Genomic DNA, 26,427 nt, shown 5'->3' on the forward strand with positions numbered 1-26,427 from the left:
GAAGGCCAGCTGGTACGTTACAGTCACCACGAATTCAATAACTTTAAAAGCATGTGTTTTACACAGGATTGTGTGTGTGTGTGTGTGTGTGTGTGTGTGTGTGTGTGTGTGTGTGTGTGTGTGTGGTGGGCTGTCGTGATGTTGGGTAAAGAGGACCCAGCTGTGTTTATGAGATCTCGTACCCCATGTTCGATATGTGGTACTCTTTGTCATATAGCGTATTGCACCTGCATCTTTAATGTTGCCCCCAAACGTTTGACCTGAACCTTTGACCCTACTCAGGGTGTTCGTACCGTCGTATCCAAGGGTCGTACCCTCATAGCCAAGGGTCGTACCGTTATGCTTCAGGGGTCGTACCGTCATGATTTAAGGGATCGTACCGTCGAACTCAAGAAGTGCCCAAGACCTCATGAGACCAGTAGCCATCGTCTTGCTGCTCAGACGAATTGTCAGATATATCTGCAAGAGGCTCACACACACACACACACAGACACACACACACACACACACACACACACACACACACACACACACACACACACACGCACCGCCCACCACAAAGCAGTCATTCACAAACGTACTCCTGCAATATACTGTAAATTGAACCAATATCCAACCCATCGGAGGGCATTCGTTTATGGTAGGGATATATATATATTGGCATGATCGGCCTTAAACATGCTCAGTGTCCTGTGGAACGCTGAGGAGGGTGTTACTGCCTCTCGCTCTCAGTCTAGGCTTTGATCATAGAGGGTTACTGAGTAATACGCAAGTGTTGTTTATCTGATTGTAAGATTTTTCTCCCATATCTTCGATGTTCTACTTCCAGCTAAAATATTATAAAACTAGGATTTTAGATCAATTTTTTTTAGTTCTAGAGGTATATATATATATATATATATATATATATATATATATATATATATATATACATATGTGTGTGTGTGTGTGTGTGTGTGTGTGTGTGTGTGTGTGTGTGTGTGTGTGTGATGTTGAATTTGATTTTATAACATCTAAGGAAAACGTAACATTAAGTAACTAGCTAAATCCAAACTCGTCATTCAACTGAGAGTGACAAAAGGACAAAAAAAAAATTGCATACGCACACGTCGTATTCCCAACACTAGACAATTACAGACAAAAAATATAAAGTTTTGACCAAAAAAAAAGCGACAAAAAAGAAATCTTTTCTACAAACGAAGTCAGTCTTTTCTTTGCTCGGTTCCTTTGTGTTCCCACCCCTCACCCACCCCACTTTTTTTGTAGGCTCGTGTGTGTGTGTGTGTGTGTGTGTGTGTGTGTGTGTGTGTGTGTGTGTGTGTGTTGCACCAGTGTTGCAGTAGTGCCAGTGTGTTGCTGGCAAGTTGCAGACGCTCTTCTGAGTTGCACGAGACGAGAAGAAAAAAGAATATTTGCCAAGTCCAGTCGGAACCCCGAACGACAAGATATGATACACGTCTTTCCTTTAGTCTTCGCGTCTCTCCTGAAAGAAGTGGACTTCATTTTTTTTTATTATACATACGATAATTGATAATACGTAAATTTCATTTGTAATTATTCATGAATTAGAATTGTGTATTGTAAGACGCGTATGATTAAGACGAGGTTGAATGTAATGTGGGAAGCTGGGGGGGGGTCAGATATTCAGCGCCCCTGGTGGTAGAAATAAGAACTACTGGAAAGTAACCTTGTGAAATTATAATTATTGATAGTAGTAGTTAGTAGTAGTATAGTAGTAGTAGTTTATAATAGCAGCGTAGTTGTAAAATGTATATTATTATTATTACTATTATTATTATTATTATTATTATTATTATTATTATTATTATTATTATTATTATATTAATATTACTATCATTATTATTATTATTATTATTATTATTATTATTATTATTATTAATAGTAGTTGCAATAGTAGAAGTAGGAGTAGCAGTAGTAGTAGTTGTGGTAGAATGTTTATTACTGTCATTATCATCATCATCATCATCATCATCATCATCATCATCATCTTCAATGTCATTTCACACCAAGTGTGACCGATGATTATGGAATGCAGAGGCATCACGAACATTTATGGAAATCCAACGTTGGAACTCGAAACCCGCCTTCCAGGACCGAATATAGGTTGTTAATGTTTCACTTAAACAGGTTCCACTGTGCACGGCAATATATATGCAAACTCACCGAATGCTGTATCACGTAATGGCAAAGTTGATCTGCATTGCACTATATTGTTGTGTGTGTGTGTGTGTGTGTGTGTGTGTGTGTGTGTGTGTGTGTGTATGTGTGTTCTGTGTCTGTGTATCTGTCTGTGGCCTGTATCTCTGTCTGTCTGTCTGTGTTTTGAGCTGGTATTGCAATGCTGAGAAACAGAAATGGTAATTTCTCTTATGATGTTTGGTTGGGTCATTTTTGCGTATGATTCTCTTAACCATCTTTTAGTTCTGGACTCATAATCCTTAACCATCCTTTAGTTCTGGACTCGTAATCCTGAACCACCTGTTAGTTCAGGACTCATAATCCATATGATGGGATTTCACCATTAAGAACAGTGGAGATTCTTCCACCATCTGTTTTCTTTATCTCACTCTCTCTTACGTAGGCGTCATGCACCATCTGTCGCTTGGAACCTCACCATCTGTCACTGACGGCCTTCACCTTCTGTAATTTGAAGCCTTATCCCCTGTCATTGGGGAAGGGCTTCTTCTACACCATCTGTCCCTTGGCACCACGCCACCTGTGAGTCAAGAGCTTCACCATCTGTCTCCAATCATCTCATTATTACCATATTGCTTTATAATGTTTCTGTATGAGGACAGACCGACTTCGTCCCTATACGTGAGGTCAGAGATGGTACGAGATGGGTCCACATCACTGGTTGGACTTGCCAATTGCCTCCTGTGGTGTGAGGTCACGGCAAGACATGGATTGACCCCTGTTTGCTCTGGTGTCGAGGCATACCAGAAGATGTTTGTGTGTAGGGATGATAAGGGCTGGGAGAAGGGTTGTGGAAAAGCATGTGTGTCTTGTTTTGTGATACGACAACTCGGCGATGGGGAAAAAAGTGATAAACAGTTTTATTTAGTTTAGATACCTGTGCTTCCACGTCACATTTTCTATTTAGTTTAGATACCTGTGCTTCCACGTCACATTTTCTATGCTTCCACGTCACATTTTCTATGAAATTGTCATTCAGAATTGTTGTTCAGGGGTGCGGCGTCGCACATCGAGAAAGAAGTAACAGGGTTGGAATCCTGCAGAAACGGGCGAAGATTTCGCTCTGTACTGGAGCAAAAAAAAATCAGAGAATTGCCCGATGAAGAGACTGGAGCCCGCACTGCCATAGACCGTACGCTTTTTAACAGCAAATAAAGCGGGGTCTGATCATCATCTCGCTCTCTGAGAATCCTCCGATAAACAAATATAAATGGCGAGGAATCCGACCATCTTAAAGGGTGACGTGAAAACAAATAGTAATGTGGGAAGAATCCGATCATCTTAAAGGGTGACGTCACGTGGTGTTACTGTATGTGTTTCCTGGAGACGGTCCGCCTGGGAGGGAGGGAGGAGGTGGTGGTGGTGGGATTGTATTGTTGCCAGCGTGGGAACCGTGGGGCTTGGACGAACGGCTGTGGTGTGGTGTGTCCCCGCCGCCGCCACCCCCAGCCGTCTAGTGTTGGGGAGAGAGAGAGAGAGAGAGAGAGAGAGAGAGAGAGAGAGAGAGAGAGAGAGAGAGAGAGAGAAGAAACGGAATCGCAGGTAAGAGAGAGAGAGAGAGAGGAAGTGGGAAATGGAAAGATTGTGAGACCTAAATACACAGCGAATATAAAGAATTTAAAAGAATGAAGAATGCGGAAGATATGAGAGACAGAACTACAGATAAGGAAGAGACACAAAGAAGAGGGGAGGAGGAGGAGGAGGAGGAGCGGGAGAGGAGAATAGAGAAGAGAGAGGAAGAAGATACACAAAGAGGCAGGCAGACACAAGAATAGAAAAGAGATAAAGAAATTGAAGAGGAGACAGACAGACAAACAGAGATACAGGAAGAATAGAAGGGGGTAGGGCCTCGCCCGCCAAGAAGAAGACAGTCGACAGAAGACAGAAAGAGTAAACAGACGATCCAGACAGACAGGAAGACATCAGAAGGAGACAGAGAACATCCAGATCTAATTTGACTCTAAGGCTGTGGCCAAACTTACCCCCTACAGTCGACAGAAGACAGAAAGAGTAAACAGACGATCCAGACAGACAGGAAGACATCAGAAGGAGACAGAGAACATGCAGATGTAATTTGACTCTAAGGCTGTGGCCAAACTTACCCCCTACAGTCGACAGAAGACAGAAAGAGTAAATAGACGATCCAGACAGACAGGAAGACATCAGAAGGAGACAGAGAACATCCAGATCTAATTTGACTCTAAGGCTGTGGCCAAACTTACCCCCTCAACCCGTCAATACCCCACCGCAAATTGAAGTTTTCGCCTTGCTGAATTTCCGACATGTTCCACTCGGGTGAGGAGGCGCTTCTGCTGTTGCAGTCCATCCTTACGTCGCTTATGGGGCGAGTGTCTCGAAGACCGACTCAAGAAGGCGAGGCAATCTTGCACCAAGCTGTGCCGCCTCATGAGTGTGTCGGAGACCGAGCCCAATACGAGGCAGTCACACTCGGAAGTGGTGTCTCGTAAGGGTGTCGGAGTTTTGGACTCCAAGGCGAGGTCCTCGCGCTCAAGTGGTTGCTCATGACTGCGTCCGAGACGAACTCGAGGCGATGCCTTCGCTCCCTCCCAAGAGGCTCTCGCGTGTCGGGAGGTGGGACCTCAACTCCCAACTGGGGATCGTGAACGCTTATCTTATGTGTGTGTGAGAGAGAGAGAGAGAGAGAGAGAGAGAGAGAGAGAGAGAGAGAGAGAGAGAGAGAGAGAGAGAGAGGTTGTGGTTGATCCTGAGGGAGTAGGGTGGAAGAGGCTGATATGACGGAGGACGAATGACCCGTCACACTCCCTTCGTGTTCACTGATGGTGGGGGAGAGGAAGGGAGATGAGGAAAGTCAGGGAGAGCGGAGAGTCAGGGAAAGGGAAGAGTTCGGGCAGGGAGAGAGAGAGAGAGAGAGAGAGAGAGAGAGAGAGAGAGAGAGAGAGAGAGAGAGAGAGAGACATTTACCTGAGTCAGTTAAGGCAAGAGATGTAGTTTGAGAGAGAGAGAGAGAGAGAGAGAGAGAGAGAGAGAGAGAGAGAGAGAGAGAGAGAGAGAGAGAGAGAGAACACTGAGAACTGCTGGTGTTAGCGACACTGACGCTCACGTTGGTAATGCTGATGCTGAACTTGGTAGCACTTGGTGCTGATGGCGGCGACGCTTTCGCTGATGTTGGTGATGCTGTCTTACAAGGAAAAAAAGAAAAGAAAACGGATGTTTTGCTGTTGTCAGTTGACGTGCAGTTTATAACTATGATTAACCTAAGTCGTTGGACCTCAATAGGCCCAGGGGTGCCATCTTATCTCCCTGCAGTTTGACCTGCTTTCACACTCACTTCACGCTCGTTTCTTCGTCTTCACTCTTTTCTTTCATTATTTTCTATCTGTTCAACCATTATTCCACGTTATTAATAAAGCCTTTAGTTGATTAGTTTTTTGTACAAAATTAGTTATAGTTTTCTAGTTATGTTTTGGAGGGTTATATGATTATTGCTAGTTTGGGGACTAGCATCATTGTTTACTGTCTATGTACTTCCATCTCTTTTCCACCACGTTTTCGACTCCATCCATCCAGACTCCATCACCTGTCTTGCTCCATCGACTCCATCTATCCAGTCTCTATCACCTGTCTTACTCCATCGACTCCATCTATCCAGTCACCATCACCTGTCTTGCTCCATCGACTCCATATATATATATATATATATATATATATATATATATATATATATATATATATATATATATATATATATATATATATATATATATTCATCCAGTTTTCTAACATCTGGTTCTCCATTATTCGTCTCTTGATTCCTTATCTCTTTTTCAACCTTATCCACAGTACGTGAAATAAGGTCATATTGGTGTCAAGTGTCCGGAAAGAATGCGTTTAATTACTGGCAGTTATGCCTGTGTGAACAATGCATGCCACTGAACTCCTGTATAGATCCCAACTAGCCAATTAATTACCCTTCATTTACATTCACCTGTCGCTAGTCTGATTGGCAGCCCAGCCAGCCAATCACAAAGGAGGGGGTGAGGGCACCCGCTTGTATTATTGTTAAAGATTGTTAATTGGGCGTTGTTATTTGAGTGTGTGCTGCCTAGAGGAGTTTAGGGTTGTAGATCTGACCGTGAGTACGGGGTCTCTCTCTCTCTCTCTCTCTCTCTCTCTCTCTCTCTCTCTCTCTCTCTCTCTCTCTCTCTCTCTCTCTCTCACACACACACACACAGAGTACGATTTCATATCTACGTGTTAAACCATTGATATTCGCTGGGTATGAGAGCAGTTGCCAAAATTTAAAGTTGCGTTTGTGTGAAAAATGAATGGTTTTCGTGTTTTAATAAAGTGTGTTTGGGAAACAGATGCCATGTGCAATGCCTTATTGCAGTATAATATATATATATATATATATATATATATATATATATATATATATATATATATATATATATATATATATATATATATACTTTACTCCTTGACCACTACACTTCGACCTTACAGACTTTGACCTGACCGTTAAGGATCGTTGTACTCGTTGTCCTCAGTGATCGAACCTTCGTAGTTAAGGATCGAACCATTGTTCTCAAGGTGTTCAGGTTTCACTGGACTTCCAAAACCAGATGGTGTTTTGAGGGACACGGCCCTCCTCAAAGACCAGTAGCTCAAGACACCCAATATAGCGTAGGGTAATGGTTAATTTAGTCTAATAAACAGGCTTCTGTCTATGCCATAGACGGACCTCTAGCCTCCTGTATATCCCCCCGTCTCCCTCTGCAAGACGATGGTGGCCGAAATTCTATCACGTTTCACAGGTCTGCCTCTGTGTAATGAGTCGAACCCCCCCACTACGAAGCGCTTCGGCGAGGCCTCGAAGCTAGTTCGGATGTAGACGACGCATTACCTGAGGCTAATTTGCTTAAATTGTACGTATTGCCTTAATGATAATTGAAGTCGGTAAGTTGTAGGCAAGCATCGGAGTGCACAGTGGGTATATAGAGAGTATAATAAGGTCGGTTCCAATAATCCCGAGGCAGACCTCGTAAAGTTGGGAGAGAAAGGGGGAAGTAATGCAGCCTGGCATGGGTAATGATGCGAAAGGTCAGGGTATAGATAAGGTTCGTGAGATATAGACGTCCAACGAGAGGAATAGATAGATACAGTGGGTGAGATATTACATAGACAGTGGCACATGATATAGATGAATACAAACGCATAGATGCCATAGATTGCATAGATACGTCTAAGCATAGATACGATAAATGTATTGCTTCCTACACCCACGACTATTATAATCTGCGATTCCTTCGCCATATTACAAGTTTACAGACATACAGATCTTCATGGAAGGTCTGTGTGTGTGTGTGTGTGTGTGTGTGTGTGTGTGTGTGTGTGTGTGACAATGTATATATATCTAAATCTCTAAACAACACGTTCGACAATATACTTTTTTCATAACGAAATACCATAAATTCGAAATTAAATAATACTTTGAAATATGTGGCTGGGGGTGGGGGATGGGGATGGAAATTCGTATGTGCGTTAAATAGTTTGCTAAAAATAAATATACTATCGGATCCCCGAAGACCAATAGAGTCCAGGGTGGGACGTATATTGTACAATCATTTGCGAATTCATTGGTGAGAAATATTGGAGAGTGGGTTGCCCGCCTTCCAGGTCTGCTGATGAATTATCATTTTCTAAACTAAAAGAAAATGGTAGTTAGAAAAATGTTTTCCTTTTATTATTTTCTGAAGAATTGGTGGCTTCAAGGTTTTCACCTCCTCTCTCCAACAACCCTAAACATTTGATGTCATCATCACCATACCATCTCCAACAACGCCATTGATACTTCGTACCATCTCCACCATCCCCCAACAGTCTGCACCATCATTGTACTACTGTCTCCACCCTCGCAACACGAGACACCATCATTGCACCGTCCCCAACCACCACTAGCAGCTGGCACCACCATCCCCCCTTGCACCATCCCCCAACTTCACCATCCATTAGCACCACCATTGCACCATCCCCCAACTTCACCAACCATTAGCACCACCCTTGCACCATCCCCAACACTTCAACACCATCAAAGGAGCCAACTCCCCCCCACTGTGAGCTAGGAACTTGGGTTGTGAGCTGGTCAGTAACCGGAGACAGGTCTGAAGCCACGAGACATTTAGGGCTGTGGATTTGAGCAGCAGTGTGGAAAACTGTGTTGGATGATGGATCTCCTCGGCAGAGAAAGGGTATATGAATATATATATATATATATATATATATATATATATTACGAAATTGTAATGACACATCGTTAAATGAATATACAACTCATGCTGGATGATTAAAAGAATATATCTGGGCGATCAATATCTAGGCGATCAATATCTGGGAGATCAATATCTAGATCAATACTCCAGGCCAAATTATGGGACCTTCTAAAGAAGACTGACACATTGAAATTGAACGCCTAGGATGTCTCACCTGACCAGCCAACGACAGGTCAGGTGAAGTCCCCCTTGATGACCCGTCACGTGTAAGGTGATAGACGGGAGGTCATCTTAATGACAATGATAGATAAGGTCAAGGGGGTCCGCTATACCTTGGAAAAAAGGTTTGTATATATCAAGTATACTCCTATATTTAAGCTGAACTTCAACGTGTGTATAACTAGAGCACGACTGCCTTCCACCCAGCGATCGCCACGACGGATGCAACGAGACAACAGATTTTCTTAGTCATGTTGAAGTGTTTTGTTGTGCTGGAGACTCTCGTGTTGATACATAAGAGTCCAACGGTTAGGTATATTACGACCATGAAGACCCGGCTGTTGTAAGTCCTGTCCTTAGGGAAGAGAAGAGGATGAAGTAATGCCTCGGTTGGAGATGATGACGTAATGCCTCGGTTTGAAATGAAAGAGTAATGCCTCGGTTTGAAATGATAGAGTAATGCCTCGGTTTGAAATGATAGAGTAGTGCCTGGGTTTGAAATGATAGAGTAATGCCTCGGTTTGAAATGATAGAGTAATGCCTCGGTTTGAAATGATAGAGTAATGCCTCGGTTTGAAATTATAAAGTAATGCCTCGGTTTGAAATGATAAAGTAATGCCTCGGTTTGAAATGATAAAGTAATGCCTCGGTTTGATATGTCAACTTACAGCTGCAAGAGAAAGGTTGTGTAGAGTCCTTCTCTTCTTTGTATGCTCACTCTGTATTCATCTCTCCCTGCGACAGAGGAGCTATATACTCCATCACCCTAGCCTTCAGTAAGGGGATTATCTGACCCCAAGCAATACGATGGGTCATGTGAAGCTGACCCGAGGTGGCCAACCATCCTCTGATGTGGTCCAACAAAACGTCTTTTCTTTTTGTTTTGAATTTCGTGTCGGTCTCCTCAAGAAGGTCGTGTTATTTGGACTGGAAATATATACATAGAGAGAGAGAGAGTTTCCAGACCTCTTTTATTTCCCCATTGTAGGATTGGAATTCATCTACTGATGTGACACTATGTGTGTGTGTGTGTGTGTGTGTGTGTGTGTGTTGTGTCTGTGTGTGTGTGTGTGTCTGTGTTTTACGGGGCCGCAAGCGTGCCTCATTATCACATGCAGATTGAGACCTCAGACCGAGCGGCATCTTTTGTTGTTAAGCGTCGGCAATAGACGAGAGAAACGTGGCTGCCCTGACGCCCTTGTTATGTGTGTACGTCCCCCTAGGGGATCCAACACCGCGTCGGGTTACACTCGTCACTCCACAAACAGGATCAAGTCCCACAAGTCCTCAAAACTCGAGAAAGAAGGGGATCTGCGAGGGGGGAATTTCGTTGAGTTACTCCGTCTATGATTTCTCACACACACACACACGCCCACCCCCACCTCTCGCTCTGTTGTTAGGGAGAGTTGGGCGTCTCTGGCAGTACGTCTTGTTGAGGATTTTTCTTCTTTTATCTTTTGCTTTTTATGATCTGTTTTCCTCTCTTGTCTCCTGCAGGAAGATGACCTTTTGGCTTATACATCATTATTTCAGATCAGATTTGCGATGACTGTTTGGCAATGGACTTGAGACACGTATAGACATAGATATAGACACTGTAACATAGAGGACCTTACACACACACACATACACACACACACACACACACACACACACACACACACACACACACACACACACACACACGTCCCCAGCATCTCCAGACGGCCACAAAGACAGTAATAATAGCCCACACGAGAACTCCATCTTCCGGTTCACCTCTTGTAAAATTCGGTCACCAGTCTCACAACAGGACCACGAAATGTGCCACAACTTAGCAGTCTTTCCGACAATCCTTCATCCTGAGTCGGTGCTACAGCTCTCCCCACCGTGCCCTTCCTGCTTTCCCCACAGTGCCCCTCCTTTTCTCCCCACAGTACCCCTCCTTCTCTCCCCATAGTGTCTCCTTCTCTCCCCACAGTGTCTCTTCCTCCCTTCCGCGATACGTATTCCTCCCACAGTCCTTCATTTTCTCTCTCTCTCTCTCTATCTCTCTCTCTCTCTCTCTCTCTCTCTCTCTCTCTCTCTCTCTCTCTCTCTCTCTCTCTCTCTCTCTCTCTCTCTCTCTCTCTCTCTCTTCCTCCTGCCGCGCCTCCCTCCTCCCGCAGCACCTCCTCCTCCTCCTCCTCCTCCTCCCGCATCGGGGTGCAGGATAGACAACGAGTGCAGGATGGGACAGAGGGCTGGCCCACACCTGAGGTTTTCGCTCGTGGAAATTGAAATTAGTCCTGGCGAGATTGAAATAGATTTGAAGGTAGATTGCATATCTGAGGCCCATAGTCGGGTTGATGATTGCCGCTGGTTGAGGATAGATGTCGCGGGGAAGTGATTTGAAATGTGCTAGAGACGGAATGAATGGAGTAAATACGGATGGAGACTAGAGCGCTGGGGTGTTGGTTAGGATGTGGGATGCAACCCCAATATGGGAGCGGTAGAACAAGGAACAATGCAGTGATTCCGGTACGTAGAAAATAGGACAATGGATTGATGTGTAGACGGAAAAGGAACGATGATAGTAAGGGAACGGAACAGTGAAATGAGGAATTTTATAGAAAAATCCGGAGTATGGATTATAGATTATAGATTATAGTGCAAAGAACTGCTCTATACTCATATATCACCTTCAGTTACCTAGATGTCTCCTTCATCACTCACCGTAACTCATGAGTATCGTCACTCAATCTCCATTACCACCACCACCATCACCACCATTTTCTCCACCACCACCACCACCACCATGATAATCACCTTAGTGCTGATAAGCACAGTAAGAGAGGATATGCAGCTTCTCCCCTCACCACTTAAAAGAGACAAAGTGCTCTCACTCTCCCTCACGAAGATTTCTGTGTGTCTGTGTGTGTCTGTCTGTGTTTGTCTCTGTGTGTGTGTGTGTGTGTGTGTGTGTGTGTGTGTGTGTGTGTGTGTGTGTCACTATCTATGTCTGTATGTCTGAGTGTCTTCAAATACCAGTAGGTGCCTCACGGACCTTAAGTCACCTCAGGTTTTCATCCACGCCTTCTATCTCCTCCTCCTCCTCCTTTTCCTCCATCTTCCTTGGCCAGCTAGACCAGGCCAGCGGGCCAGGCCAGCAGTGAGAGGCGTGTACTGTCAGGTCTGGTCTCATCTGTCGCAAGGGGACGTGAGCCGCCTCACGAGGGGAGGAGGTCCTCATCTTGTTGTTGCTGGCTCGCCTGGGGACACGGCAGCCCTGAGGATTAAGATAGAGGGAGGAAGGGAGGCAGGGAGGGGAGCGGGGGGGGAAGGGTGAAATGGGAGAGAAAGTGAAAGGGAGGAGAGAGAGAGAGAGAGAGAGAGAGAGAGAGAGAGAGAGAGAGAGAGAGAGAGAGAGAGAATGAGTAGGGGATGGTGAAGAATTGGAGGGAGATAGTGGATAGAGGGTTGACATAGAAGGGAGGTAGATAGGAAGGAGTAAAGCGAAGAAAAGGAGGAAGAGAATTGAGAGTAGAAGGTGGAGACAGGAGGGGAGAATAGGAAGAGGAGAGCGGAAGAGGGGGAGTGGAAGGGTTCACTTGTCTTCCGTCTCGTCTGGGAAGGACGGGGCTTCGTGTCTGGCAGGATCATGGGAGTGTGTCTGTCTGCTTCTGTCTGTATGTCTGTCTGTGTGTTTCTCTGTCAGTCTATGTAAGTCTGTCTGTCTGTCTGTACGTGTGTGTGTATAACCCTGTATATTTACCTGTCAGGATGTTCTTACGAAACAGTAACCACACCCAATTTCTCTACCGATGTACCAACCCCAGAAATACAATTCCCATCTCACTTCACTTAGCACCTAACGTGTCCAGTGGTCGCAGCGTTGAACATCACACCTTTTCTCTCACTGCCTGTTCAACGAGACAGTGTCACAAATATGACCGTGATTAAGCTAAAGGAACGTCCCGTGTTGTCACTTCTACGCCAGTCATACTTCACAGAATCATTGTCAGTGAAACGCAATGTCAGATGTGGCCTATGATCATCCCTGCATCTTCCATAAGCCTGTATATAACTCTATATTTTGTGGAGGATTTTTTATATGTCGCTCTATGATGTCATTGATGGTGTCACTATACAATGATGGTATGTGCGTGTCATGATATGGTTTCACTGTATGAGTTACGGTGCCATGGATAGCACTGGACACGAATTAAGCCAGGGGTCAGAGATATAGTGCCACGGGTCAGGGACAGTGCCGGTGTTTGTGCTAGAGGGCAAGAGGAGAGAGAGAGAAGAGAGAGAGAGAGAGGAGAGAGAGAGAGAGAGAGAGAGAGAGAGAGAGAGAGAGAGAGAGAGAGAGAGAGAGAGAGAGGACGGTCAGACAGGGTTGTGTAGGAAGGAGGAGAAGGGGGGGGGGATCAAGGGCCCTCCCGACAATAGGTTTCCGATAATCTGTGTTGCTTCTGCTCCTGGGTGACACACACACACACACACACACACACACACACACACACACACACACACACACACACACTGACCATGAGTCAGCACGAGAGGACCATGTTTCGGGCCCGCATGCGTTCGAATCCTGGGCGTGGCGGTTGGCCCACACCCAACCCAAGTGTTCATAATCCCCCTCTCCCCCCCTCCTCTTGGAGGTTGGTCGATGAATGGGTACCTGGTGTGTGTGTGTGTGTGTGTGTGTGTGTGTGTGTGTGTGTGTGTGTGTCTGTCTGTCTGTCTGTCTGTCCATGCATACATACACAGGAGTAAAGACAGTGTACATATATACATAAGGTTGAGAGACGGGGGCATCGCGAGGGTAGAGAAAGGGGGAGGGTGTCCCCATTTGACTTTACGAGTCATGGCCATTATTGGGGAGATCAACGAAGCCGCTGCTGATGGTCGTGATCGCTGTGTTGGTTAACCAACGTCTGATAGAAGGGAGGAAGAGGTGTAGTGATGTGAGCACCTGACACAGACGCTCACGCTCCTCATCCATAAAGAAATGTTCATGAACAGGTCTGAGGTTGAAACGGAGTTCACAGATGAAAAGTGTGTCTTTTTTTTAGGGGAGGAACTGAAACTTTTTAAGTAATTCACAGACGAAACTTTTTTTTTAAGGGGAACTGACACTTTTTGAGTAATTCACAGACGAAACTATTTTTTTCAGGGGAACTGAAAGTTTTTGAGTAATTCACAGCCGAAACTATTTTTCTAAGGGGGAGCTGAAACTTTTTAAGTAATTCACAGCCGAAACTTTTTTTTTAAAGGGGGAACTGAAACTTTTTAAGGGTTTGGACTGCACGGTGATACGATCCTTATTTTCTACTGTACGACCTTTGGGTATGGCGGTCACTGCGACTCATTGGTATGTCTTAAAGATCGACGGTACGACCCTTGGGTATAGTGACGTACCGTCGTGTTCAAGGATCGTACCGTCGTGCTCAAGGATCGTACCGTCGTGCTTAAGGATCATCCCATCGCGTTTAAGGGTCGTACCGTCGTGCTCAAGGGTCGAACCGTCGTGCTCAAGGGTCGTACCTTCGTTCTCAAGGGTTGTACCGTCGTGCTCAAGGATCGTACCGTCGTGCTCAAAGGATCGTACCGTCGTGCTCAAAGGATCGTACTGTCGTGCTCTAGGATCGTACCGTCGTGCTCAAAGGTTGTACCGTCGTGCTCAAGGATCGTACCGTCGTGCTCAAGGATCGTACCGTCGTGCTCAAGGATCATCCCATCGCGTTTAAGGGTCGTACCGTCGTGCTCAAGGGTCGAACCGTCGTGCTCAAAGGATCGTACCGTCGTGCTCAAAGGTCGCACCGTCGTGCTCAATGGTCGTACCGTCGTGCTCAAGGATCGTACCGTCGTACTCAAGGATCGTACCGTCGTGCTCAAGGGTCGTATCGTCGTGCTCAAGGACCGTCCGTCTCTTCGCGCTCAACGATCGTACCGTTGTGCTCAACGATCGTACCGTCGTGCTCAAGGGTCGTACCGTTGTGCTCAAAGGATCGTAACGTCGTGCTCAAGGGTCGTACCGTCGTGCTCAAGGATCGTACCTTCGTGCTCAGGGGTCGCACCGTCGTGCTCAAGGACCGTACCGTCGTGCTCAAGGGTCGCACCGTCGTGCTCAAGGGTCGTACCGTCGTGCTCAAGGGTCGCACCGTCGTGCTCAAGGGTCCCACCGTCGTGCTCAAGGCCCGTCCGTCTCCTGGCGCTCAACGATCGTACCGTCGTGCTCAAGGGGTTAGCGCCAGCATTTGTTCATTCAGAACATGAACAAACGACTGAATAGCTTAATCAATATGAAATGCTAATGTTCGAAGTCACTCAGGACGAAGGGGGGACTGGTGAGCTTAATTGTCATTAAGTATGTAAGCCTCGTTGAAGCTAATTAAAGGCGAAACGTGTGTGTGAAGGTGTAATTCGAGGTGGTTATCCAAGACATAGGGTTACGGCGAAACGCTAATAGTTAAGTCATTACTCTAATTGCCTTGTGTGTGATCAGAGGTCAGGTTCATTATATATCGGGTCAATTTCAGCTGTTATATCTACGATAAAAATGCTAATAAAAAATTGTCTTACGTTTATAAATTATAGTAATTTTCTGTTGCGAAAAAAAAGTATCTGAAGATGTGGATATTTATTTGCTCCTAATTGCCCCAGGAACTCCTGCAGCTCGAAGGCTGCGCTGCTTCCAGTAGCAGGGGAATGATGGACTCATTTGGAGTGAGAAGTTCTTCGGCGAGACTGTAACACCCTATCGTCAACTGACGATGGTAACAGCCTCGTTGACGGGCACTTTACTCACGGTTTAACCACCCATTCAACACCAGAGACAATACGCCGCTTAACTACCAATCGTAGGGCTTGTTACGATCGCCTCCACCAATGGGAAGGCACGGTGATCGCCACCTGACCAATCAAGGTGAAGCGAAGCACCGATCGGCCAATAGGAGACGAGAACACACACACACACTCACACACACACACACAAACACACACACACACACACACACACAAGATTGTTTACATCCGGACCCCCTTTACGCTGATTGGAGGGGGTCGCCAGCCTCGGGAGATCAATATTATATCGTTTGAGTTCTAGCTTTTTATGGGGGTAAATCCTGGGGTTATATTTCTTCATGGGGGATGGGATTACCCTCCAGGTGGAGAGAGAGAGAGAGAGAGAGAGAGAGAGAGAGAGAGAGAGAGAGAGAGAGAGAGAGAGAGAGAGAGGAACTTTTTTCTCTCTCTTCCTTCTTTTTTTCTCCTTGTGATTTTATATCATGTGTGTTTCCTTTATATATATATATATATATATATATATATATATATATATATATATATATATATATATATATATATATATATATATCCCATAAAACCGTTGCAGATTTTTTCTTTTTCTTTTTTTTTCGTCGTTTTCAAAGGGGAGGAAAAAAACAGTTTATTTCTCTAAGCTTCCCGTGGTCTCGAGGGAGATTTATTTCATCGCCGCTTGGATCATGTGGGGTTTTTTTTATTATTACTTTTATCCGTGGGAGAATCGGGCATCTGCCCGCTTCCGTGTGTGTCCATCTCTCTCACTATATTCATCAGTCGGGTTTAACTACATTCTCCAACTCTCTTGGCGTCCTTTTCTTAACTTAGATAGATTCTGATCCTCTTCTTTGTTGCGTTCTTAATGTTCATGTTACCTATGAGGTTCATCGTGTTTCGCCCTTTTTTATTATTTCCAGATTGTGGTCGTTTTTAGACATTTTTCTTTTTTGGGTTCCACAGAGACTTCTTCATTTTCTCAACTTTCTGTCACCTTTTCCTCATTGCTCTCTCATCTACTCTTTTCCCCCCTCATTGTGTGTGAATTTTGCATCTCTCTCTCTCTCTCTCTCTCTCTCTCTCTCTCTCTCTCTCTCTCTCTCTCTCTCTCTCTCTCTCTCTCTCTCTCTCAACTTTTCCCCCTTTACTTTCCCATCTGCTTTCTATTCCCCCGCGCCCCCCTCTTCATTATGTGGTACGTAAATCTTTCCCACACGTCTCCACCTCTCTCTCTCTCTCTCTCTCTCTCTCTCTCTCTCTCTCTCTCTCCGTACTCCACATCTGCGGATATGCAAATATGGAGATCTTAAGCTTGTAAATTTATTCTCGGAGGTCCAGGTCGTCCTCTTTGTCAGTAGCGTACTCAAGAACCTCCCTCTTAGGTACTCTTTTTAGTACATGTAATTTTGTGCCGAATTCGTATACAAAATTGCGAATTATGTAGATTCTCTGTGGTGGGTGGGAGGAGAGGCCTGATTTCGCCTTATTTATTGTGATTTCTTCCTGTTATTTGCCGAGGCAAGAGGAAGACCGTGTGTGTGTGTGTGTGTGTGTGTGTGTGTGTGTGTGTGTGTGTGTGTGTGTGTGTGTGTAATTGCTATTTGCGTGTTATGGGAAGAGAGGATTTTATGATCATGTTGCCCCGTCTCTTAACTTTGTATGTATGTAACATGCCTATACTCCGATGTGTGTGTTTTCACACACAACCACACACACACACACACACACACACTTACATACTCTCTCTCTCTCTCTCTCTCTCTCTCTCTCTCTCTCTCTCTCTCTCTCTCTCTCTCTCTCTCTCTCTCTCACACACACACACACACACACACACACACACACACACACACACACACAAACATGCACCTAATTTCGTTGCCCTTTACCAGATCTTACGTCGCTGGCGCAGAGAGAGAGAGAGAGAGAGAGAGAGAGAGAGAGAGAGAGAGAGAGAGTGTGTGGAGGAGGGAGGGGACGGGGTATCGAAGTGTAAAATCCTTTTCATCATTTCTCCGGGGAAGACTCCAGATATTTAGCCAACCATTAAGGTTATGAGCTCGTCCCGGCGAACAAGCTGGTCTCTGGGATCACCACTACTGAAGCCAGACTGCGTCCCAGAACCAAACATCCCAGAGTGCTATTGGGACTTGAGATCAATATTGATTGGGATATTACTTATCCATAAATGGCTAGGGAATATCCGGAGGACAAATCCAATTAACGAATCTGTCTATGATTTTTCGTTGATCTTGATTAAAAGTAATCCCTCTATTTTTTTTTCTTTTGATTAATCAGTTTTGTCATCTTTATTTATTTTTCTCATCATGATTATTCATTGTTTCATTACTCATCTTCAATATCTAGTCTTTGAATCTTGTAAATACACCTTGCATATTCAGTGGGTCGTATCGTAATTAGGATGCAAATTCTTTTTCCATCTTGTTCATGGGGGATTTGAATACCAGAATTACGAAAACGCAAGTGTCTCTTCGGTGAGATTAATCTGCAGTTAATCCATGCGGAACTCCGGGGGTTTAATCCCCGAACGCATCAGAGACGGTGTAGAAACACGACCCACTCTTGGGTTTCGATCCCATAAGCCGATAAAAAAGTAATTAATATGCGTGGGAACGCTGTTGGTCATCCCATTCTCCTCGTGCATGGGGGAGTGGGGGGTTTTGAGAGAGAGAGAGAGAGAGAGAGAGAGAGAGAGAGAGAGAGAGAGAGAGAGAGAGAGAGAGAGAGAATCAGACACCTACTCCAGCAAACAGAAATGTATACGGAGTCAACAAACACGAAAACAAAAGAAGATACATCGTCTTTTCAACGGCGAAAGTAGACGAAATGCATGAAGAAATCACAGACCCCCCATCGACCACCCCAAACAGACAGACACATACGAGGCACAGACAGATAAGGAGATTATCATCCACACAGACTCTGTATTTGGCACAAGTTGGCCCTGAATAGCAGGTAGAAGAGAAAACAAAAGAACCACGAGAGGTGAGGAGGGAGGCGTTGGGTTACGGCTAAGCCAATAGACTCATGGCCCCTCCTGCGTCATGTTGACAAGTGGGACTCCTTCTTATATTTCTAAGTCTACTAATTTCTGACCAAATCTAGCACTTATCCTCTTCATTTGATGATACATTATAGATTTATCTTCTTTTTTTCCCAGCCTTTCCCCGTAAGTCTGTTCCTAAAACAAACATTTATCAGAAGGGATCAGATTCACGGGTGTATCAGAGAAGAGGAGGATCAGATTCCTCTCCCATGCCTGCAATCTTACGGATTTTGTCTCGAGTTAGGGTTCGATCCGCATGTGCTATTATTTCCATATTTTTGTATGCCAAGAGTCATAGGACTTATGCACAGATCGGATAAGAGCCTTTATTCCCTCGATTAGGGGATTGGATCATCCCGAGACGTGTTTAGGCGTCGATATATCGGACTGGATTCCTCTTACGGGCGATGCTCAGCGTCGCCTGGCCGGAGCATAGGTATCGGGTACAACAAATGATTCATTTCGTTTCCCACTTGAAAACAGTTCGTGATTTTGATGATATGAAATTTTATATATCCCCAAAGTGAATATGTGCCTTTGTGGAGAAAGTCTCCAACGTTTATCGCTTTATGATGATGGATTATTATATTTTTTTTCTTTACTCGTCAGTTCAGCTTTCGTTTCTCGTATTCATTTTCTGCTTGATAAAGTCTATTGTGTAGTTAATAAATTTCATTTTACTGACGGCCTCTCTAAATATTAGAAATCTGGGGGGAAAAAAAAGAAATATATTGAAACTTTTATATTCGTTCAGATATTTTTGTGCATGTTTATGATTTTATAGATTCCAGTGTCATATATTTTTCTATACTGGAATACATTTATTGTATTTCTGGAATCCTATTTACATGATAATATGTGCTGGCCCGAATGTGACCCATTATTCAGCAGCAACAATATATATATATATATATATATATATATATATATATATATATATATATATATATATATATATATATATATATATGGTTTCGAGGCTGTTTTGCAACCCTTGTGGCTCATAGCCTCTACAATGACCGCCTGATCCAATAGGCTGTTTCGTGCTGTGGGTGGATGACCTCATCCCCCATGTGTGCTTCCTGTAGCTACCCTTAGCGGGAGAGAGAAAGAGAGACGTGAGTGCCTGATGTTTTATGCACTATTCTCCCTAATGCTTCCCTACATCATTATAAGGATGTATGATGACCACCTTCCATTCATTATTCATTAAAGGAACTGTACACGTATGGGGTTTAAGGGCGAGGTCTTGGGAAAATCACTGTAGTTTGTTGTGTCGTGTGTCTCGCGTCTACGTTAAGTCTAGCTTCGGACCCATTGAATTCCTTCGGAGTGATTCAGAAGTTTCGTTGATTTCGAGGAACTGGAGGTTTCAGGGAGGGATCAGGAACCCCCCCTAGAGATTATATTATGGAAGCTAAGCTTTGTCTTCTGTTACCCCGTTGATCTATTAATGGTCTTTTGAGACTGTCATCTGCAGGTCTGTATAACCCACTTCAGTCCTGTCCGGTCTACTACGCTTTAGCAGGTGTTCCTGCAAGATATGGTCTCGGAGATTGATCTTTCTCCACAGATGATCGATGCAATGTCTGGCTCTCACAGGTAGAGTGTGGGTTCAACACCCCCACACACACCTTCAGGGAACCTCTGGGGACGATGATTCTGTCTTTTTTTTCTTTAAGGGGACTTCCAACGCCCGCCTTTCGTTCTTCGCCAGTAATGCCTTGAAGAAGAAAATATATATCTTCTTGTGCGTGTTATTCATTAAAGGTAGATTCCTGTTATTCCAATATTCATACGTGTAGGTCGAGATAAACGCTCTTCGTAATTTTTTATTGAGTATGGTATTACCATCCGTGCTCATGGGAAGAAGTGCTGAGAAATTTCAGAGAGTTTCAGTTGTTTTGACGCAGAGGTGAGATTGTAAATTGTTTTGCTCCTGGTATTCTTTTGTTTCAGCATTTATACCCACTTGAAAAGATTATGTTAGATCATGTTGATGATTAGCAACGTTTTGGTCTGGTATATAATGGTTGTGAAAGGGTTAATCAGTGGTTTTGCTCTGTCTGGCTTTGATAATGTACACAGAATCCAAGTAATCACCTTTACAATGAAGTGGTCGCTGGTTGTGGTGCTCGCTGGTAGTAAGGATGGCTGACAGAACTGGTCGCTGATAAGTTTCCAGGTCCAACTCCAGGTCCAGCTGTGTGTTGGCTGGAGTTCAAAGCAGTGAACATCTTCCCAGATTGTTTACGTGAGGGCCGGGGGTGGTTGTGGGAGGCGAGGACATCTGGGTGGGAGGTACGTTGGTGGCGGTTCCTGGGAGTGTTGTGTGGAGGGGAAGTGGGAGGTGAAGTCTACGGAGAGGGACATCTCGAAGCATACATCATAGGTGCCATGACACACTTACACACACACGCACACGCACTGCACTCACTAAGCCATCCATCCTCATTAATCTCTATACATACAAAATGTAACCCTTAGGAATAAAGACAAAATATGACGAAATAAACCCCTGAAGCCTCTTCGTCACTCATGCAAATGAGATCATTTCCATTAATGTAGCGGTAGAGACGAGCAACGGTTCCCTCTCTCATAATATGTATAAATGTATTTTCACGTTAATAGCACGTTGCACGGGTAGCCCTATAGCCCCGGTGTACAGAACATTGTCTGTAGTTCTCTGTAGCACTTTGCACTAATCACTCCACGCCTCGCCTGGTGCCTAAGGGAAGGATTGGGATATTCCGTAGGTTTGGGGTGAGGAGGTGGGACAGGCGAATGGGATATTCCGTGGGTTTGGAGGGAGGTGGGAGAAACGATCTAAGGCGATGGGATGGGAAAGGAGTCAAAAGGAAAGCGAAGGAGGATGTCGCGGAAGGGTAAGGGGGGGAATAGGTGTTTGGTGAGAGAGTAATGGGAAGGGAGTTAGGAAAGAGAGGAAGGACGAAGAAGCGATGGTGGGGAAGAGGGAGCGAGAGAGAGAGGTAAAGCATGATAGTTAGGAGGAATGAGAAAATACTGTACACAGAGCAAGATACAGTATATATATATATATATATATATATATATATATATATATATATATATATATATATATATATATATATATATATATATACCCTGAGCCAGGTACTCATTTTATCGACCAGTCCCTTAGGGGTGGATGAACAGCTGGGTTGACTGTGGACCAAGTGCCGTAACCGAACCTATACGCTCGACCCAGGACGGCCCGTGAATGCGTCACGGTTGGGAACGCTAACCGCATGTTTTTGACACGATGTTTTTGATCTGGTGGCTGGACCTGACAGGTCATTAGGTTAACCCGACAGGTCAGGCTTGTCCGATGGGTCTGGCTGGACCTGACAGGTCAGGATGGACCCCGAGAAATTAATCTCAGTCACACACGTCAGGTCGAACGGTCAGGTGACGCTGGTGGAGAACAGACAGACGGACGGACGGACGGACGGACGGACGGACGGACAGGCAAAAGGACAGAAATTAAGACAGAGACAGACGGAAAAGAAGGAGAAAAAAAAGACGAGATGGAGAAATCAGAAAAAAAAGATGAGACAGAAAACGGTATGGATGAGAGAGAGAGAGAGAGAGAGAGAGAGAGAGAGAGAGAGAGAGAGAGAGAGAAGACTAGAAATGCAGACATAGACAGACAAACAGACAGACAGACATGCCGTTGTAATCACGGACCCCCAGCACCAACCAGACCCCAAAATGCAGTTCTTTGCCCAATAAAACGCATAATTAGACCTCTGACATTCTCAAAATATTTGTCCTTTCACCATTTGCATACATATGACTTTCACAACTTGGAAACCTTTACTCTCTCTCTCTCTCTCTCTCTCTCTCTCTCTCTCTCTCTCTCTCTCTCTCTCTCTCTCTCTCTCTCTCTCTCCATCTTAATTTTTTTCGGTAACAGTGTTCCAGATTTTCTCGTGCAGGGAAGGGGGGTATGTTTTTCATGTGGTACCTGTGGATCATTCTCTCTCTCTCTCTCTCTCTCTCTCTCTCTCTCTCTCTGCTACAAGAGTTCGTTGTGTATGTAAATTAGATTAATTCTTTCACCGTTGCAGTTACGCGGTGAGGACTTATCTTTAGTCATGCGTATATTTCAGATAATCAAAGGACTAAGTGCTGGAGTGTGATGATGAGAGAGAGAAACTAAAGAAAGAAAATATACAGAATAATTCTCAAAGGAATCTACATTGCGGAGCTGAAGACATGTGTGCGGTGAACTAAGTGAAATAAGAGTGATATGGAGGCAATGAATAGATAATGACACGTAGCCACATGACAGATTTAGTATATAAAGTGTGTGGAGAGTTAGGTAGAGGGCGGTGGAATGAAGCACATGACAGATTTGGTATATAAAGTGTGTGGAGAGTTAGGTAGAGGGCGGTGGAATGAAGACGTAAGCGCGGTGAATGATGATGATGATCAGTACTGCTTGACGCGGAGAACCGAACCGACCGTGAGCTGACGAAGAAGGGGATCCTTAAGTGGAGCATGTACGGCCCTGAAGAAAAAGAAAAAAAGGCACCGGAAAGCAAATCCTTCCTCGACCGTCGATCTTGAGGATGGAACCAAATAAAGAGAGAGAGAGAGAGAGAGAGAGAGAGAGAGAGAGAGAGACGTAGGTGTGAGGCGAGAGTAAAGTTTGTCGCCATTAGCTCTATAAGAGGCGACACTCCCCAGTCAATATGTCGAGTTGATATAGTGTCAGGGGCCAGAGGGAGTGAGGGAGGGGGAGTAAGGGGTTGGGGGGAGGAAGAGGTGGGATGGGGGGGGTAGGGAATAGGCAAGCAGAGGTTGGAGTAGGATGGTGGTGGCGTGGTGGTAACATGGTGGGTGGGAGGGAAGGGGGAGATGTAAACAGAGTAGCAGCTCTCTCTCTCCCTCCCCTCTCCCTCCTCTCTCTCTCCCAACCCTCCCCCCTTTATGCCACTCTCACTTTCCTCTTGCCACCCCCTTACCCCTGCCGCCACCCCCTTTGGGATCAGTCAGCAATCAGCGTTATTGCTCTCATTATTGAAATGCTGGCGTTGAAGTGGCGTTTGTGGTGGTGGTATGGTGTGGGAGGAGGTGGTGGTGGCTTTGTGGTTTGGGAGGAGGTGGTGGTGGCTGTGTGGTGTGGGAGGTGGTGGTGGCAGTGTAGTGTGGGAGATATTGGTGTGGTGTGGGAGGTGGTGGCGGTGGCAGTGTGGTGTGGGAGCTGATGGTGGTGGCAGTGTGGTGTGGTGTGGGAGGTGTTGGTGTGGTGTGGGAGGTGATGGTGGTGGCAGTGTGGTGTGGGAGGTGTTGGTGTGGTGTGGGAGGTGATGGTGGTGGCCGTGTGGTGTGGGAGGTGGTGGTGGCTGTGTGGTGTGGGAGGTGTTGGTGTGGTGTGGGAGGTGATGGTGGTGGCAGTGTGGTGTGGGAGGTGTTGGTATGGTGTGGGAGGTGATGGTGGTGGCAGTGTGGTGTGGGAGGTGTTGGTGTGGCGTGGTGGAAGGACATGGCCGGCCGAGCGATCGTGAATGAGACAAATGTTCACGATTTTCCTCGAGCCAGCCCAGGACCGGACCCCACATCTCCCAAGATTTCCCCCGTGATCACTGTTGTGTCTGTCTGTCTGTCTTGCCTCTCTGCTGCATTGCTGTGGATGCGTGTCTGTCTGCTGTATTCCTTGTGTGTTTGTTGTCTGCCACGTTGCCATGTCTGTCTGTTGTGCGCTGCGTGCCATTTCTGTCCATCGTGTAGGCTGCACTACTGTCTGGTTCTGTCTGTCTACTTCACTGTCGTGTCTCTCAAGAATTACCCCACATGTAAACGTTGCCAAAAGAAGGAACAGAGAAGGGGGGCCAAGTGAGGACTTTCACTCTAGGGCTCAGCCCTCTGATTTTTGACGCTACCTCGCTAACGTGAGAAATAGCGAATTTATATTGAAAAGAAGAAGAAAAAAGAATATATATATATATATATATATATATATATATATATATATATATATATATATATATATATATATATATATATATGTGTGTGTGTGTGTGTGTGTGTGTGTGTGTGTGTGTGTATACACACACAGTCATATATAGTCTGATTACCTTTTCACTGAAATATATACGATTGCATATTGCGTTCAAACTTTCGTGGATTTTTTTTAGGCTGAATTGGAATTTTTTGGTTTTCCTATTAACTCTTTTACAGCAAAAATAATCTGATTAATGTATGACCATTGTTTGTGATGTTTCTCTTAGTTTTACTGTGGTTACATCGCCCCTATAGTGTGTGTGTGTGTGTGTGTGTGTGTGTGTGTGTGTGTGTGTGTGTGTTTTTATCCTGTGACCTATTTATATTTATGTGTGTGTGTGTGTGTGTGTGTGTGTGTGTGTGTGTGTGTGTGTGTGTGTGTGTGTGTGTTTTATCCTGTGGCCTATTTATATGTGTGTGTGTGTGTGTGTGTGTGTGTGTGTGTGTGTGTGTGTGTGTGAGTATTAAGTTTGTGCTCTCTGCGTGTGTGTTTTTATTAACTCAAGCAGTGCTATTAACATTTAATTATAGCGATGCTCCAATAGCATCTCCATAACTGTTTAAACTAATTTATTGTCTCTAACTCCTCTTTGAAAAAAAAGAATGATAAATAATAGCATCCCCTCTCTCCGTTTTCTTTCAGCGATATCCAAGAATGAGGTCTTCGAGCCTGAGTACAGAATGCCGGGTAGGACTAATTCATTTTATATTTCCTGCTTATTTTATTATCATTATCATTATTGTTATTATTATTATTATATATACGCCTTATTAAGATATAAAGCATGAAACCACTGTATATATTTTTTTGAATAAATGACATTTACTGGGATATTAGGGATATATATATTTATTTATTAATGTATTTTTTCCACAGCCATGTCTAAGAGTGAGGATTTTGAAGAAAACGGCTTCAGGGTCTCCGGTACGAATTTTTATTTTTATTTTTCAGATACTGGAAATGGAAAGACTTTTTTGACAGTATTATTATTTTTCTTTTTTGCACACATGTATATATTTATATATTTATATACATATATCTGCTTTCCGCACTTTTTAATCCCCCTGGATATCTTTTCTATGTATATATATATATATTTTTCCCCCCCCTCTCCTTAGCTTGAGCTGGGATTGCATAATTTTTTTTCAAGATATTAAATTTATTATGGCTATAATACGTATGCTGATATATTTTTGTCTTTTTCTTTGTCAATTTTTTATTCCAAGTTCTTCAGGTGTAATTAAAGTGTCGCTTTTCCACATTTTGAACACGTGAACGCATATTTGCGTCTACTTCATTGAAACACACACACACACACACACACACACACACACACACACACACACATCCTTATACTGACGAACATACACGACCTTATGCTCACACACACACACACACACACACACACACACACACATACAAGACCATAATTACAGGACACATTTAGCTAAGCTAATATTGCTAATGGAATCTTAAGTATGCCTGTATTTCACACTCTCAAAGGCAGGCTTGCTTGCACGGAGGCCATGCCAAATATGTACTTAAATTGAGAGCCTCTTTCATAAAAAGACATTATTGTCTGTTTTTAGATTTTTTGTCTCTCTCTCTTTCTCTTTTTTTATCCTTTTATTTAGCTTTTATTTTTGGTTCTATGCTTTCTCTCGTTATGCCTTTAGTGAAGTGTGTTTCATTACTGTTGCTATCCTTCAACGCACAGGTTTCTTGGTCTTAAGATTGCACTGAAAATCCTCTCTCTCTCTCTCTCTCTCTCTCTCTCTTTCTCTCTCTCTCTCTCTCTCTCTCTCTCTCTCTCGGACCTGCTTTCTCCTTCTCGAATTGGATGTCTTCTC

The 26,427-nt window shown here is 44.4% G+C and overlaps 1 protein-coding gene across 14 annotated transcripts in view; it reads left to right on the plus strand.

The window, feature by feature from the left end:
- Window positions 1–26,427, plus strand: part of Eip63E (cyclin dependent kinase Eip63E) — a 523,995-nt gene that overhangs the window by 384,286 nt on the left and 113,282 nt on the right. For 6 of the 14 annotated variants that reach the window (XM_071681680.1, XM_071681682.1, XM_071681678.1 and 3 more), the window contains 2 exons: window positions 25,220–25,264; window positions 25,454–25,501. The exons of the other annotated variants lie outside the window; for them this stretch is intronic. In XM_071681680.1, the coding sequence (XP_071537781.1) occupies window positions 25,220–25,264; window positions 25,454–25,501 (93 nt within the window). The remainder of the gene's footprint in view (window positions 1–25,219; window positions 25,265–25,453; window positions 25,502–26,427) is intronic. 14 annotated transcript variants of the gene reach the window in all.

This window comes from Panulirus ornatus, chromosome 33 (genome assembly GCF_036320965.1).
Source record: "Panulirus ornatus isolate Po-2019 chromosome 33, ASM3632096v1, whole genome shotgun sequence".
Taxonomy (NCBI): Eukaryota; Metazoa; Arthropoda; class Malacostraca; order Decapoda; family Palinuridae; genus Panulirus; species Panulirus ornatus.